This window comes from Salvia splendens, chromosome 15, assembly GCF_004379255.2.
Source record: "Salvia splendens isolate huo1 chromosome 15, SspV2, whole genome shotgun sequence".
In the NCBI taxonomy this organism is placed as follows: Eukaryota; Viridiplantae; Streptophyta; class Magnoliopsida; order Lamiales; family Lamiaceae; genus Salvia; species Salvia splendens.
Window position 1 is genome coordinate 7,021,057 of NC_056046.1, and position 17,298 is coordinate 7,038,354.

At 38.9% G+C, this 17,298-nt stretch overlaps 4 protein-coding genes across 7 annotated transcripts; all 4 read right to left on the minus strand.

Moving 5' to 3' along the window:
* Window positions 1-1,315: 1,315 nt before the first annotated feature.
* LOC121768138 (dihydrolipoyl dehydrogenase 1, mitochondrial-like) lies at window positions 1,316-3,301 on the minus strand. The gene is made up of 2 exons (XM_042164514.1): window positions 3,046-3,301; window positions 1,316-2,681 (listed from the first exon to the last, which is right to left on the minus strand). Exons 1-2 carry the CDS (start codon window positions 3,298-3,300, stop codon window positions 1,431-1,433), a joined length of 1,506 nt encoding a protein of 501 aa, XP_042020448.1. The 5' UTR covers window position 3,301; the 3' UTR covers window positions 1,316-1,430.
* Window positions 3,302-3,505: 204 nt separating this feature from the next.
* On the minus strand, window positions 3,506-6,347 carry LOC121768136 (hydroxyproline O-galactosyltransferase GALT3-like). 3 transcript variants are annotated; one of them, XM_042164512.1, is made up of 7 exons: window positions 6,169-6,345; window positions 5,251-6,047; window positions 4,741-4,976; window positions 4,387-4,665; window positions 4,180-4,308; window positions 3,810-4,094; window positions 3,506-3,734 (listed from the first exon to the last, which is right to left on the minus strand). In XM_042164512.1, exons 2-7 carry the CDS (start codon window positions 6,023-6,025, stop codon window positions 3,528-3,530), a joined length of 1,911 nt encoding a protein of 636 aa, XP_042020446.1. In that variant the 5' UTR covers window positions 6,026-6,047; window positions 6,169-6,345; the 3' UTR covers window positions 3,506-3,527. The 3 variants fall into 3 exon arrangements, with proteins under 3 accessions (XP_042020446.1, XP_042020445.1, XP_042020447.1); XM_042164511.1 differs by having other exon boundaries at window positions 5,251-6,052; XM_042164513.1 differs by lacking the exon at window positions 4,180-4,308 and having other exon boundaries at window positions 5,251-6,052; window positions 6,169-6,347.
* An 881-nt stretch (window positions 6,348-7,228) lies between these two features.
* Window positions 7,229-9,545, minus strand: LOC121768139 (solute carrier family 25 member 44-like). 2 transcript variants are annotated; one of them, XR_006043290.1, is made up of 6 exons: window positions 9,326-9,545; window positions 8,472-8,853; window positions 8,081-8,277; window positions 7,859-8,000; window positions 7,615-7,752; window positions 7,229-7,526 (listed from the first exon to the last, which is right to left on the minus strand). XR_006043290.1 is itself a non-coding variant. In XM_042164515.1 (6 exons), the coding sequence occupies exons 1-6, from the start codon at window positions 9,397-9,399 to the stop codon at window positions 7,501-7,503; spliced, it is 981 nt and encodes a 326-aa protein (XP_042020449.1). In that variant the 5' UTR covers window positions 9,400-9,545; the 3' UTR covers window positions 7,229-7,500. The 2 variants fall into 2 exon arrangements, 1 of the variants encoding a protein (XP_042020449.1); XM_042164515.1 differs by having other exon boundaries at window positions 7,615-7,774.
* A 4,304-nt stretch (window positions 9,546-13,849) lies between these two features.
* On the minus strand, window positions 13,850-16,263 carry LOC121766639 (inositol transporter 4-like). Its single transcript, XM_042162914.1, has 3 exons — window positions 16,125-16,263; window positions 15,042-15,973; window positions 13,850-14,521 (listed from the first exon to the last, which is right to left on the minus strand). Exons 1-3 carry the CDS (start codon window positions 16,261-16,263, stop codon window positions 13,850-13,852), a joined length of 1,743 nt encoding a protein of 580 aa, XP_042018848.1.
* Between the last annotated feature and the right edge of the window lie 1,035 nt (window positions 16,264-17,298).

A 17,298-nucleotide genomic window follows, 5' to 3' on the forward strand; every position in this document is an offset into this window, starting at 1 on the left:
TACTTTATCAATTTTACATTTAAATTGATATTGATCTCGATCAAGACTATTTTAAGTCACGTAGGTGGTAATACCAAGATACAATCTAGGATTGAGTTGTGAGATTATTTTAGTCATAGGGGGTTAGCTATGACTAATTATCCCATGATTATCCATCTATGATTGAGTTGGGGACTAAATCTCATGAATCAAACACACTACTAATTTAATCTAGGGATACAATCTTGCAAACCGAACACTTCGTAGTGTAATAGGACAATCTGATTTGAAAGCGGGCTTTGTCCAAAGCCTTGTTGCTCTAGGGCGTGAACGGGTAGCCACACAAATACACTGATGTAATTTAATGACTTTTGTTTTGTTAGAAATAAATAAGTGGTCATAAGTGGATTGTGAGACTTAATGGACCATATCTGATTTAATGGTGTCTTGGGCTTCTAAGTGTTCAGCCCAATGACATTATTTCAGGGCCCAAGTGATTTGGCCCAGTTGGGTTGTGCGTGAGAGTCACTGGATGGTTGCCACGTCGTCACTCCCCGCGGATCGCCTACCTGCACCATTGGATGTTATGTGTGTTTGTTGAGTGAGAGATAACTAGAACGTCTCTCTAGTTTCTTCATTCATTCTATACTTGATACTCTCTCTCTCTTCAGCTCTCTCTCTGGCGATTCTGGGGTTTCTTCCTTCTTTGTCCTTGATCTTATTTTCGATTGTTTCTCTGATACTTCCAGAGAATTTCAATCGGTGAAATCACTAGCAGAGGCAACCTCTCCGGTTTCCTTGCGGAGTCCAGTGCTAGATCTGACTTTTAGTTGGATCTGCAAAGCTGGAGCCGATTTCATCGTGTTCTTGTGAGGATCTGTGAGCTCGTGCGTTTTGGTAGCAATCGGTGAGGTCTTGATAGATCTCTGATTCAGACGGTCTCGCGGTGCTCCCTTGGATAAATCAGTGTGATTGAGGAGATCCTTGGCCTGGAGCGTAGTCACATTGTGACCTAAGCCATATCCTCAAATCTCTAATTTATGTGCTTCTGTTAGTTTGGTTTTAGACTCTTATGAGTCTTGTATTGTCTTACTAACTCTTCTACTTAGTGTTCAGATAATCGAAGAAGCTGGAACCTCAAGTTTGGTTGAAGACTTGAGAATAGCTAGGGTTTTCAATTAATTAGTTCTGTAATAAGTAGACTTGTAATCTTGTACCGATTCTTTGTAATTGACTTGTTCCTTACTGAGATTAGCCATCTCAGTATTGATCTAATACAAAGAGGTCCCACTAATTAGTGAAATCCCGAGTTATCTGATCCCTACATGGATGAATCTGGAAATGGTAGAAAGCACAAAGTTGGAATGCAACATTACAATCTCAACCTAAATACTGGGCCCTGGTGTTATTACACGACGATTGATAAACAAGAAGAATAAAAAATGACATAATTAAATATGAATAGGTTTGTCATACGCAGCCATGGCAGCCTCCTTCACAGCCTCACTCATCGTCGGATGAGCATGGCATGTTCGCGCAATATCCTCACTCGATGCTCCATACTGCATCCCCAAAGCCGCCTCATGTATCAGCTCGCCCGCACCCGGCGCCATTACGTGGACCCCCAAGATCCGGTCGCTCTCCTTCTCCGTAACGATCTTCACCACCCCCTCCGCATCATCGATCGCCTTTGCCCTGCTGTTCGCCATCATCGGAAACTTCCCCACCCGATACTCCACCCCGAGGGCCTTCACCTCCTCCTCGGTCTTCCCCACCGACGCCACCTCAGGGTGCGTGTACACCACCCCCGGGACCAAGTCATAGTCCACGTGCCCTTCTTTGCCAGCAATGTATTCCACGCACGCGACCCCATCTTCTTCCGCTTTGTGAGCCAGCATAGGCCCAGGAATCACATCACCGATCGCGTACACACCCCCTATGTTAGTGGCAAAACGCTCGTTCACCAAGATGCGACCTAGCTTGTCTGTTTCGACCCCTATCTTCTCCACATCCAGCCCTGCAGTAAACGGAACTCTGCCAGCAGAGACAAGAACAACGTCCGCCTCTAGGCTCGTCTGCTCACCACCCGCTGCTGGCTCGAGAGTTAGCTTCACACCTTCTCCCGTGGTGTCAACAGAAACGACCTTAGTCTTCAGCATGAATTTCATCTTCTGCTTTTCGAGGGTGCGTTGGAATTGCTTCCGGATTTCGCCATCCATGCTTGGAACGATGTCAGTTGCAAACTCGACAACCGTGACCTCTGACCCCAGCCGGCCCCAAACAGAACCCATTTCCAGACCAATGTAGCCAGCACCGATAACTACAAGTTTCTTAGGAACCTCCTTCAATGCTAAAGCGCCAGTAGACGATACAATCCTCTCTTCGTCTATGGTGATCCCAGGAAGACTCTTGACGTCGGAACCAGTGGCTATTATGATATGCTTTCCTTTCACAGTTGTGTTGCCACCATCTAGGGTCTCGACGGATATCTCGGAAGGGGATAGAAACTTGCCATATCCCTTCACGTAGTTTACTTTGTTCTTCTTGAAGAGACCCTCGATGCCTTTGGTCAAGTTGCCCACGGCGTTGTCTTTTTGGGCCAGCATTGCCGGTACATCCACCTCCACTGAACCAACCATGATACCATGATGGGCAAATGAATGCTTTGCTTCATGATACAGATGGGAAGAATGAAGCAGAGCCTGCAGAGGATACACGATAACGCAGACCATTTCTTGAATTCGAAGTTTTAATACAAAACCAGCAGCAGATGTATAAATGAAGTGCAAAACAAGAAAAAGAAAAAACACCAAGAGCATATATTCCGAGGACAAATAACCTAAATAAAGTGAATCTTATGAAAATTTGTTAAAGCAATCTAATGATGATGTTCATAGATAGTTAAGATAATTGGCTTAGATCACCAAATTTCATATCTCTAACGAAAATTAAACCAGAATTCATCGATCGTAAAAGCAACAAAATTGAATCGACAGAATGAGCTCACTCCTTGATTGATGCAGGGTAAAGCACAAGAAAATGGAGCGATCAACATAAGATATGGACCTTAGAAGGGATGCAGCCGACATTAAGGCAGGTACCACCGAGGGTGCCACGTTTCTCGATGCAGGTGGTCTTGAGGCCCAGCTGCGCGGCCTTGATCGCGGCCACATAGCCACCGGGGCCGCCACCAATAACCACGACATCGCTCTCATCAGATCCGGATGAGAATCTCCTGATGAGAATGGAAGACAATTTGTGGCTGGGGGATGAACACAAAAAGGTGGTCGCTCTTCGCCTTCCCAAACTCGCCATCGCCATTTTCCCTACTTTCAGAATCAGATGTGCTTGTGTGTGTGTCAGTTAGTTAGCTAGTTAGTACATTTTTATATCATGTATAATCATATTTTCTTGGAATATTATAGATCTGAAGAATAAGTAATTTCATACTATAATTATAAATATTGCCTGTGACTTGGTCTAAAGGAAAATAAAAATATTTTACAAATAAATTTGAATGCAGAGAGAGAAAAATGATAGTAGTATTATTATTCGCAGCATTCAGGTTTATGATTCTTAAGTAGGTTATCCCAAAGACACAACATCATCCTAGGATTCTGGTAATGAGCAAGAATGTAATCTGCTTCACATCCCTCGTTGTTGAATCGATCATCGTTCACATACTCTATTTTCTGCCCTTTGCTTTCGTATTGCTGAATCCATATCCCCACAGCCACATCTTCCAGCTTAAACAGCTGCCAAAATCACAATCCATCCATCTCAATTCATACAACAATATATACATATATATCATATACATATATACGCACCATGAGATCCCTGGCCCGGTGTCCAGCAACGATAAACTCAGCTACGTCGTGGGATACTATGTAACCTGGACCATGTGCCCAAGGAGGATACGTGGAATTCGGCCACTCCTCTTCGCTTATGAACCATTTGTTGTCCTTGTCCCTGTTCGGAGCTGAATCAAAAGATATACGCCCGTACACAAGCCCCTTCCCAGTGCTCCCCTCCAGCCTCGACGATATTTCATCAATCCTTACAAAAGCATCATCGTCCATTTTCATGATGAATTTAGCAGACATTATTTCACTCTGTATAACCACCAAATAAATGTAAATATATATACAAACAGTAATAGCTCACCAAAAAACCCAATATACAAGTAATTATACATACCCCGAGGAGGCAAATAGCAATAGTTTTGTAAGTAAGCAGGCTGTAGTAATCGACAAAAGGCATAAACTGGATATCTCCATACACCTCACCTTCTCTCCACACCTTCAAGTTCACTTCTTTGTTTGTGTGCTAAAGCATTAATTTTCACCATTCAATTAACAAGCATTGCTCTGGTTGAACGAGATTGAAAAGCAGTAACTCACTTACAAGTCCAACAAAGAAATGAACAGCCACTTTCCCTGAACGCACACCGTCATATTGCATCCAAGTCCTCCTTAGAGCCATACGCCTCTCAAAGTTATTCCCTGACGAGAAAACCCCAATAAGCAGTAGAAGCCCTTTTTTAGAAGGTGTTGCAGCTTTCAGCTGTTGAACGTCACCCACTAAATCCACATCTTCGCTAGCAGGCAGCCCTTTTGCTATGATTGAAATGGTAGTCAAGCTACCTTTCACATTCACTTTGTTAACCAACCATGGTTCAAGTCTCTGCAAATTGCCAAAAATCTTATTTCAACACACACTCATATATAGACAAGTGGAAATCAAAATAGACTAGTTTACCTCTCTATACGCAAACGATGTTTCATGCCTTCCATTTACTGTCGTATGAAAACCCTCGGCACCAGCCCAAAATGTAGCAATGAACGGGTTACCTTCAACAAACTGGAAGGCAGCACTTACGTGGCTACTCTCTTCGGAAACATTAGCTAATTTTCTGTTTGTTGGATGAGTCATATTTGGACTGTCCTCTGCAGTTCTCCTAATAATTTGTGTATTGCAGTTTACTAATCCATCAACTGAAACATGCAGGTTAGAAGGTGAAACAAAGTCACGTCAAAAGCCAGAAAGATTTCTACAGCAACAAGCTATCCGAATGATTTCTAGCCATTCACTACCTCCATCCTCACCAAAACAAGGATCATTCAAAAAATCTTATATATTGTGCCATGTAGTTTGTCGTATGTTTAACTACTAACACAGGCAGCATAGCAATATGAAATATTTCAAGGTCCCTAAACAACTAAAATCAACATACTTCTCAACTTTTCATTTATCAATCACATCAGGTACCTTCAAGAGCACGGGGTGGACCATGATCGGGGCATCTCTCCGCCTTGCCCCACCCAGATTCTTGAGTCCACGCATTCTGAACAATAACAGGTTCTTTAGTCAAGTTCTCACCAGGTAACACGACATCATATAGCAGCACGACTGGAGGATTCAGCCCCTCCTTAATTGGCGAGCCAATCAATTCAATCTGGAAACTATTATTGCGAGTATCAGGTATCCCAATCACAGTAACAGAAGAGTCCTCAACAAGACCACAAGGGATCTCCAGAGAAGTCTCATTCTTCGACAACGATGCATTAACAAAACTAGGACAGTTCCTCGCTATGCTACCGTTCCCAAGCTTGGCAGCTTTGCCCTCCTCAATCATCACAAGCAAATCCCTACACATTACTATAGCCTCTTTAACACCTTGTACAGTTTCAGGCAATGCATCCGATCTCGGAAACAAGAATTTCATTCGGCCCCACGCAAGCATCGCAGAAGGGCCTTCTAGGCTCAAGTTTTTACTTAAGCTATACAGATCCTCCAATTCTTGAAGATATCCCAACTGGGGCTTAGGCCTAGTTGGCTCAATGCCGCCATTGGCATTGGCATTGGCATTAGCATTAGCATTGGCATTGAGATCTGGATCTTCCTCTTTGGGTGGCTGTGGATTGAAAAAATCATATGCTGCAGAATGTTTCTTGGAGGGCTCAGATTTTCCAATCAAAGTGTAACTGAGAAACAAAATGAGAGCAAGGGCTACTATGAGCACACCACCGGTCCACTTCTTCATCCCTAAATTTTCTTCCACATACCTAAACTAATTCAATATGACCACCGATTAGTTCAAATAAACTCCTAAGCTGCCCGAATCTTGCACTGAATAGCTTAGAAAAACAAACATGGAGTAGAAAATTTGAGGTAAAAGATCCTTACTGATTGGAAGTTAGTTGTGTGGGAAAACAAAGCTGCAGTCTTTCCGCTAAAAGCTTGAGCTTTTGGGAAAGAAAGAATTGCTCCCGCCTCAGCAGCACGGCTATTCCGAAATTATTGTGAAGTCTATGGTTTCGAGTCTGTACATGAGTAAATCTTTGTCTACCCAGCTAAATTATTGCTGTTTGTTCAAATTAATTGTAATTTTTTTATTTTATCATGTTCTGTTTTTTTCCCCCTATTATAATTAATACAAGTTGAATTTAAATTGAGAATTAACAAGTAAATTGAGGCATTTTCTTGCATACTAACTCTACAAAGAAAATGAAAAGAAATACTACTACTAAGAAAAAGATGAACTCGGCTGTTAAAAAGCTTCAATCTTGGAGAGTTTTGTATTGATCGGTTGGCAAGAGAAATGGCAACTGTCGTTGAAGTTCTTTTGAACATAAGAAAAAGAAATGCTTTCTAAATATTTTATTAATAACACTACAATTTAAATTCACAAGTCTCTGCCTTATTTTATTCATTAGAACATCTCTAAAGGGGAAAGGTAAATTGGTATATTTCTCAGTTAACTTTTCAAAAAGGTAATTATACCTTCTTAAAAACTAATGGACTCCAATGGAAGAGGTAAATTAAGAAGGCAAATAAAAATAACTAACTTTTTATCTTTTCTTCCAAGAAGATACCTTCTCAAAATGAAAGAATGTATAATATCTCCCCAAATACATTTTCTATTGGAGCATGAAATCTTATCAAGAAAAGATAAATATGGTAATTATTTCTCTTTACCTCTCCATATACCCTTTCCCTTGGAGATGATCTTACAGACTCAGTTTGCTTGTCTATGGAATAAGACACTATAAGATTGAGTAGTACTAGTATCTTTTATTATATCAGTATCATTTTCAACTAAAACTATTTATTCCATGGGCCAAGATCCCCTGCTGTCTGTGCCAAATATGCACACATATTTAATTATTTTATAATAAACAAACTTAATATTTTAATGTTATAATTTAACGATTAAAAAATACATGTATGGGATCCAAACCCTTCATTCCATCCACCAAAAATATATAATAGTAAGCATTCATAAAGTATAGGACATTTAAATTATGGACATAACTCACTAGCTTAATGCTTCAAGTCCAACTACTGAAACACAACCTTTTTTTACAAAGAGGGGGTTAGCCAATAAATAAAAGAGAAATGCTACTCAACCATGACTAAGTAAAGAATTATCAGTCACACGAGTTCATTTCCAAAATTTGCTACCTATTACAGTCAGTGGCAAAATTATACTACTAGTAATAAAATGGAGGGCCTTGATCAATCTTGCTTCACTGACAATCTCTCTGCCAAAAAAAGAGAGTAGAAGGATCAGTAGCAGTAGCAGCTTCCAATTAACTAAACTGGAGTATATAAACAAACAAGCAACCATACTTATGAGCTCGTAGGTCACAATCATTGTCGTTCCGTAGAAAGACATGTTGAGAAACCGAGGGCCAAATCCTCGGTAGAAGCCTATCCAACCATCCTCTTTAAGAAGGGCCCTTGCAGTCTTCATTATCGAAGGTCTTCCTACACCATAATTATCAATTACCTAAATCCGAACAGGTTAATGCCAATGCCAAAAACAGTTGAGATTGCGTAACTGGATATCTCAGCCATAATCAGAAAGTCTTACCTGTAGTCTCGTCTTGACAGTATCTATAGGAGTAGTTATCAATGAAGAACAAGCACCAGCAACCATGCCAGCTGTGGCTTGAACACTAACCAATTCTACATGTGATGGTTTCTTTTCCATGTCATCAGTGTAGCCCAGGCTCCTATAAATCATCAAAACGAGCATAACTCAACGATTTAATAACACAAACTCTAGCTCTGTATAATATAGCTCTTAATTTACCTCCAGATCATGTGTTGGGCTGAACCATAGGAACCCCACCAAAGAGCCGATGCAGGAGATTGGTATGTAGCTGTTAGTCCAAAACCTCTGTATAAGCCACGAAATCCTTCAGCTCTTATTACTTTGCGTACAACATCAAATGGACCATTGCAAATTGTAGTTCCGGGAACTCCTTGGACCATTAACCTCTGGCAAACCTACACGTCAAGCATATTTAACAGACCAAAAGAATGATTAGAAACGAACAGGTGGCTGAGAATTCATTAGAAAACTTGCGACTAATTGGCATATGAAGGCAAGCTAATCTGGGTGTGGACTAATTGGCACATGAAAGCATTCCAAAACAATATCACAACAGTAATCAGTGATACGGAGGAATTAGAATACCCACCACATCCAAAGGAACAAAGTAGACACAGGATAATAGATTGGAAACCATTCCCGCAGCTCCATTTGCAATACCAATCCGTGTTGCTTCTGGCATATCCAGGCCTTTTGTGTATTTCAGGGTCATATCCTTTGACATTTCAAGTGAAGTTAAAGCCAGCACTCGACCTGGCAACGATCCAATGGCCGATGTGGCAAAGCCTCTGAAAATACCAGGAATGCCATCGCTCCTGATAATGTGCCTGAAAACAGATAGTCCATTCATCCTAGATATGTCCGATCCAGCTACTTGCATCCTTGTCTTGACAACCGCTGTAGGGTGTATTAAAGCCGACTGCATTGTGAATAGAATGGCCCCAATCACGTGAAACCTCGTCTTATCCAGCCTATGTTACAGAACATGCAAATCAACCAAACAGCCAAATTTCATGACTTGATTTTGAATCATCGCTTCGCAATCATATGCATCAAACAGTCAGATACAACAACAATGACAAATAATACAGCCACAACAAGTCACTAACAAGCCAAGAACACTTATTGACATAACAAATAAGCCTAGAAAATGCTAGGTTTGAGTTTCAAGACCTCTAATATCATGATATATCTCGGTAGCCCTAAGCGCCGCGATAAACTAATCAAGAATCAAGTGGTGAAATTAGAGTTATTGCAATATAAATAAATTCTATGAAAGTAATCCAACTGCGATTAAGTAAACGAAATAAACATTAAACTCGTATTGCCTAAAAAGAAAATCAAAAGGAATGAAGTGAAATATCACAAAGGCAGAGAGCCTAAACAAAGAAAAAGGGGCGAAAATAGAGTGACATTGTAGAGAAATAAGGAGTAAAAAGGAACCTATCCCAGTTGACGTCGGTGTCGGCGAGAGCCAATTGGGGAGGGGTGGCGGCGTCTGCGGCTTCTAGGGCCATTTGTTTCTCCGATCAGTCAAGCGATGAAGAAATGCTAAGTAAGAAAGAGAAGAGGAAGAAAGCGGTGCATCATTTTCATACTCGGGATTTACGATTTCTTTACAGCTGCTTCGGCCACCTCCAGAAAAGGGTGCTTCCCCCCTTTCTTAATAAAATTTGTCAATAATTAAAGTAAATCCTGTTGAAAAGGAAAGTTTGTTTTCTTTTGGAATTCCGACTCTCCATTTTTTGTGTTTTTATTTCATCTTAAGAATTGTCCACAACATAAATTATTGACAGACTAATCTTATACTAGTAAGTAATACTTAGTAATAAACTATTAATTTAAAATAAAGAGTCTGGATGCGTCCTTTTGTGTTACTACTATGAAAACAAAGTGCAACATCCTTTAAGTATTCATGTACTCATATTAAAAATGCATCATGAATTGGTGAAATAATTACAATTATGATTACAGCTAGTACCTCTAATAAATGGTAATATTCCTTGAGATTTTTAAGAGTCACTTGCCATCATTTTGCTAATTTAGCAATTCTCAATCTATCATCAACATTAGAAGTTTAGAACACCTGTATACTATATTGAATAATTATGTTATAGGAGTATTACTGCCTTTTAAATAGTGAGTATGAAATACTACTATAGTGCCATATATTTTTTCTTTGAATTTACATCACTGGTTGACAGTGGCGAACTTACATGGGAGCATGGGTGCATTGGAACCCCCACCAATTTGAAATTTAACTATATATAATATATTTATATTATCATTAGTGTTACACCATTAAGCCCATTTTGTGAAATGTGAATTTTTTTTTAAAAAAATTCACATACTAATAACTTTATTTATATTGTTTCACAGGGATGCACAACTTTCAGTTTTTTTTTAAAAAAATTCTCATACTAATAACTTTGTTTATATTGTTTCACATGAATGCACTTTAAAAATATCAGATTTTAAGTTCACAACTTCCCACCAATATAGGTCATTCGATTTCAAAAATAGATGCACATAATTGCATGCACGAAGGGTAGATTTGGTACGTGTATTTCAATCCGTTATATAAAATCCCTAAAATTTCGACATTTATTCATCCTATATTTTTTATTTAATCAATAATACTTTCCCAATATTTTATTCTTTCCACGGTAGGAGAAGATATTGTACAATTTCTGTAATCTGAATCACATATATTTACACCGGAAGGATCACCTTATTCATTATATAATACATTTCTTAATACACCATTAAAAGGTTGGCAAGTGGATCTCATTCTATGAAAAGAAAAGTTATTTCCAAAATCTCCCCAACCCAAGTAAAGAATTAAAACTTTATACCAAATATAAAAATCGTTTAGTTAAATCAATTTCAGATAATTATGCTCAGATTTAATAGAATAAAATAAATAATGTCAATTTTACTATCTTGGAAAGTTATAACACTAAATCTAGTTAGGTCGTCTGAAATCATTAATCATATTAATAAGAAAATGATTATTGGAGTTAGCGTATATAAAAAAATCCAATTACACAAATTTCTATAATAATGTATTTTAGAATTTAAAAGAATATGGATTTAATAAGATATAAATAAAGAAAAAAAAACATGCGTTTAGTTCATGAATTTTAGAAAAAAAAAATGTTTGTGGTGTTTTCCAAGATACAATAAAAAAATATTATACTTTTAAATTGATATAGCAGCAACTTGAGGAGATAAATTTTAAAATGAAAGAAGATTAGTGAATTAAATATGTTCAAAATAATTTTTCTTTCTATAAAATGAGATCCACTTGTCAACTTTTGAATGGTGTATTAAGAAATGTATTATATAATGAATGAGGTGATCCCTTCCGTTATTTAGAGTATCATTATTTTCGATTTCGAATCGAAATATAACATATTAAAATTTGCAATTTCATCCAAAGAATCGAGTTAATGGAAATAAACAATTCATCCAATGGTTTGTTTTTTATTTTGTTCGATTCACGTTCTCATTTGATATTGTCATGTCATTTCTGTCATATGTGTTAGTTTAGAAGACGATCTGCTTCACTCAGTGGTGGAATTCACAAAAGTTAGGTTTCATGATATGCAATCAATACAATTTTATATTGTTGGTCTATGTTTGATCTTGAATAAACGTGTAATTAATGTGTGGGTCGTGATTTAATTATTTGATTTTTGGGTTGAATTTGAATCTCAGAAATAAAAATGTTTATGCTTTGTTTCCTAATAACGTTACGAATTTATGATCCAATGTGCATTTCTCTGTAATCAATGTTTTGTTTGTAGTTATATTTTCAATAATGCAACTTTCAGAATGAATACTGCAACATAATGCCCAAAAGGAATGCAATATTGTACAATGCCAATATATATGTAGTATCAAACGACTAAAATGTTCAGGAGCACTCCTGAAATGGAGTGACTTTATTTCCTTCTCAATATGTTGAACCTGTTCAGCATCGCCAGCAGCTGGATTCTTTCCTTTTCGTCGCTTGTGAACTAAAGGTGTACAAAAAAATTCGATTTAGACCAGGATAATAAGCAATTTTTTGAAGTAAACAAAGTATCTCAATATGTAAGCAACATTTTGAATAGCTTAAGCAAAACTTTTTGTAGCCAAATTAAGCATAGGTAAACACAAAGTAAGCAATCTTTTGTATAGAAAAAGCAACATTTCGAATTGCACAATCAAAAATTTTCAATAACAAAATATCAAACAAAAATAAGCATATTTAACAAGAAAATAAGCATGTTATCGAACATAATAAGCAACATTTTCAACAAACTAAACACTGTACAGAGGGAGCAAAAACCTCGTATCCAAAATAAGCACAGTTTAGCGCAAATAAGAAATATTTTGTACAAAAAAAAAGCAAGATTTCGCATATCACAAGCAAAATTTTACAACACACAAATATCACACAACACTAAGCACATTTATCACGAAATTAAACAAACAAAAAAAATATATTAATCACATTTATGCATAGTTAAAGACAAAGTAAGCAATTTTTTTAAAAAAGCAACATTTAGAATTGCTCAAGCAAAACTATTCAACACACTAATTCATCCAACAAAAAAACATATTTATCACGAAATTAAGCAAACAAAAAAAGAATTAAGCAACAAATCAGTCGCAATAAGCAAAACAAATACAACACTAAGCAGAAACACCACACCAAACCGACATAATGAAGAACATCTAAATACACAAAAAAAAGAAATTAAACAGATTAAGCGATTGAATCATCAAACAAAACTTCACGAAACAAGATCCGGGACAAGCAGGAAATTACCAATTCCCAAAGATTCTTTAACGCCAGGCTCTGTGGTGTTCGGAATTTATCGTCTTTTAGACATTTATCGAATTTGTGGTCGGTTGATGGAAGCGGTTTAAGCTATGTTGATGAAAGTGCCAGACTTTGTTGTCATCGGAACTGTGGTGAGCGGCGGGATTGGGTTAGGGTTTTGAATTGAGAATGTGTTTTTGGAGGTTTTTGGAGATTGACACGGAATGAGAAGTTGAATGAATTGGAAAGAGAGTGGAAAGGTTGGAAAGGAGTTGAATGAGCAGACGGATCGTGTAATTGAATGATCTCTCAAATATCGCACATCAAATTAGGAGAGTGGGTTAAATACATGATATGACTAATTTACCCTTTAATGCAACGAAAATGCTAAAAAATGCAATCTCAGTTGATGAAATCACAACCCCACATCTATATATCTAACGGTTTATATCAGTAGGATGTTAGAAGTATAAGTGTATAGGGAGTGTAGTGCTCCCCTTGTTTCAAATTACCAATTTTATAAGATAACTTTTGTTATTTTCTTATCTATGTATTCTTTATAATCTAAGAATAAAAAATAGAAATGATTTAGCCCATAAAAATTATATGTATCATTAGTAATCCCTAAATTTGATTTTAAAATTGTGTTTTTATTAAAAAAATTATTCATCAATTATTTCGACACAGTCACAATTAGTGTATGTATCTTTACTTTATATTGCTCACTCTCAAATTATTTATTTCTCATTATCAACACTTCTATCGGCTCTATATTATTCATGTCGGGATTTGCCGTCGTTGACACTAAAAATATGCAACAATTGTTGAAAGTAGTTTGGACCCCAATATAAAAATCCTGCGTCCGCGCCACTGCTGGTTGAATCTCTTTACATAATTTATTCTCCACAAACACCTTGTCCTTCACACCAATGACAATCTTGCTGTCCTCTTTATCCAGGAGTGAGCTTGATCACAAACCTTCTCACTTTCAATAATTTCCTTCCTTGTCAAATGAGAGCCAGAGCCTTTATTACAACCAAAATTGTTGCAACCAATCAATCATAATTTATTACAATTAACTGAAATAGAATAACATGGAGTCAGTGGTCATCCCATCTCATCCCATCCCATCCTATATATAATATCGCAATTAATCATGCACTTACTACTTCCTTATCCTTAGATGGCTGATCCCTATACTTCTCAAAAGGAGAGAAGCCCTTCTTCAGCATCCTCTCCACCTCCTCAAACTGCATCCCCTTCGTCTCCGGCACCAGCATGAATATCGCCACCAGCCCCACCGCCGAGAACCCCGCAAACAACAAGAACGTCCCCGACGACCCCAGATGCTCTGTCAGCGTCAAAAACGTCTCACTCACGATCAGATTCGACGTCCAGTTCGACACAGCCGCGATCCCCCCGCACAGCCCTCTGTACTTCAACGGATATATCTCCGAGTTCACGATCCACGGCGCCGTCCCCATGCCGGGGGAGTACACGATTATATACATAGCAAGAAACAGAACAGCCAGGTGTCCTATCCTGCTGGGGCACCCCTGCGAGTACCACGTGCGCTTCGACTCGCGGCACGTGCTCCTCACGGCGTCGTCGAGGACCAGGCACGCTCCCGCCTCATTCTTGTTGATGGACGAGCCGCAGAAGGCGCATGCAGTGTCTTTTCCAAGACACTGCGTGCAGCTCCAGGAGTCCGCGTTGGGGGCTGCTATGTAGGCAGGGCAGGAGGTGTTGCCCCCGAAGACCGCGGTCTCCGCGGAGCTCACTGGAGGGGACATGTTCGCCGCCTCGTAGAAGATCACTGACAGCACCTGTTGGAAAATATGAAAAAAAATAATTACTCACAATATCCTGGTATTGGTTCATTTGAGAACTTTTCTTAAAGTTAAGAACATAGAATTATACTCCATCCGTCCCATAATAATTTTCACTTTTTTCTATTTCAGCCCGTTTCATAATAATTGTCATATTCATTTTTACCATAAATGGTAAGTAGACACTACATTTCACAAACTCATTTTACTCACATTTTATTATAAAACCAATATAAAAAGTGGGTTTCACATTCCACTAATTTTTCCAACCAACTTTTCTTTGCATTTCTTAAAACTCGTGCCCACAATAAGAGTGACAATTATTGTGGGACGGAGGGAGTATAAGTTTGCAAATACATTAATATCAATTGACATCATAAAACATATCAATTTCTATACTCAATATGAGTTCATTGATTCATGAATATCAGTTTATGACTCAATATTAGAAATTGATATATATTTGTGATGCCAAGTGAAACCATCTTCTATCCTATCCTATGGATTTCTATCTTACCAGCAAGCAGGTGATGATGCCGATCATGGATAAGATCATCAGCCTCCTCCGGCCGTATCTATCCACAAAGCACATGCTGATTACCGAGCCGACCATGTTTAGGCCAGAGGTGATGAGGGAAAGCGCCATGGCGGTCTTGTTTGACGCAAACCCGGCGAACTGGATGATGGTGGGACTGTAGTACATGACAGTGTTGATACCAACGAACTGCTGAGCCACCTGAGCTGTGATACCAGCGTAAAGACCTCTTCTTACCACAATATTCCCCCATGCATTCTTCAGCTTGTCAACAAGTCCACCCTTTAGAGAGTTCTCCTCCTCCTCCTCAACAGAGGAGCGAAGAGCCTCCATCTCCTCCTCGACCTCGTTGGCAGGGTAGATTTTTTCTAAAATGGCCCGAGCTTCGGTTTCCTTCCCGTGCACATAGAGCCACCTCGGGGACTCAGGGAGTTGCAACATGAGCACGAACTGGACGATGGCAGGGAGGGCCGCGACGCCGAGCATCCAGCGCCAGTTTCCAGGGGCGTGGGTGAATGCGAGGTTGATAAGGTAGGAGAGAAACTGGCCGCCGGTGATGAGGAAGCCGTTGGTGCTGACGAGAGCGCCGCGTATTCTGTGAGGGGAGGCTTCGGAGATGTAGAGTGGGGCGGTCATGGAAGCCATCCCCACGCCGAGTCCGACTTGAATCCTGCCGAGGATGATCACCCACGGCGATGGCGCGATGGCCATCACCATCGCGCCGACGAGGAAGAAAACATCCGCGACCATTATTGAGATCCTGCGGCCGAATTTGTCGTTGATCCAGCCCCCGCAGGCCGCGCCGAAGATGGCGCCGAAGACGGCCATGCTCACTATGGTCTCCTGCAGCCATGTCTTCTTGTCTACTTCCTCGAAATCCTCCCTTATGTACAAAAGGGCACCCGAAATAACACCTACATTTGTTCAATTTTCAAATAGGTATGACAGACTTATACAGTGGTTTCAGTTTTTTTTATACCGACGTGGGATATTGTTATGGTTATTTTTGTTTTATATGTCAAAAACACTAGAAGGGAAGGTGAATGTTTGATGACAATGATCGACCTGTGTCGTAACCGAAGAGGAGGCCGCCAATGCCGGCGGACAAGGCTAGCCTCGTGATATAAGGCGTTTGCCACGATGTCCTCCAGCATTCTGTGAACTCGGTCTTGTCCGCAGCCGCAACTGCGCCGCCCTCGACCATCTTGCCTTTATTGTTACACACTCACTAAATTAATCTATATAGCTGTATATCCACAAATACTCAGTCACAACAACAAAGTAGAAGAAGAAGAGAAGCTATTACCTCATTAGGAATATAGAGTGAATCTGGCCCCATGTTTAAATACTAGAATAACACATGCACTCACACTGAAACATAGCAAATCAAACCAACTGCGACCATGAGTTCTATTTTAACCTATATTTAGTTTAAGATGCAATACGTACGTTGACAAAGTCATATTTTTGTGTTGTGATATAACATATCCAATTTATTCATTGACGAGGTCAGAGAATCATGAAAGTAGGTTTTGGTCTCGTGTAATATGATGTCAACGACAAACAATTATAGTTTATGTTATTTGGATGGTTATGCCCCACGTATAAGTATACTACCAGTACAATGATACAAAATCGATAGTTCTTAAAAAATTATTTTCTATAGTTTACGATATGAAATAGGTTTAAGGTTTAAACTGATTTAATTGGTTTTTATAAAACTTCCCCTTTTTTACCAATTCATTTCTTTTATCACACGAACAATACGTAGAATTAAAACAATCAAATGTGAATAGAAAAGAAAAGAAAAATAGCCTGAGGTAAAATAACGGTTGATCAAAAGAGAATTGCAGCATTTGATAACCTTGCAGGCCAAAGCTGGACTACTCGAATTCCTCAAGGTACTACTATTTTAAATCGACCAAACTAATCATTTTTGTTTAGTTCCTAAGACTAACATGATCCATTCTTCTAGAAGGTCAACGAAGAAGAAGCATCATCTGAAGGTGAAGAAGAAGTGTTCCAGAATCTTCTAGAATCTCCGTTGATTCAAGAGAAGTTATACTCCACTGAGCATTGCTTGATTCTACAGAAGCTGTTGGAAAAACATCCAATCGACATTTGCTGGAAAAGGGATCATTGATTTTAGCAAGCAAGCGGTTATGATTAACCGTTTCATTTCTAATTGTTTTAGTTTAGGCTAATCTTGATTAATGCTGTTTTTGTTAATTGCTAGGCT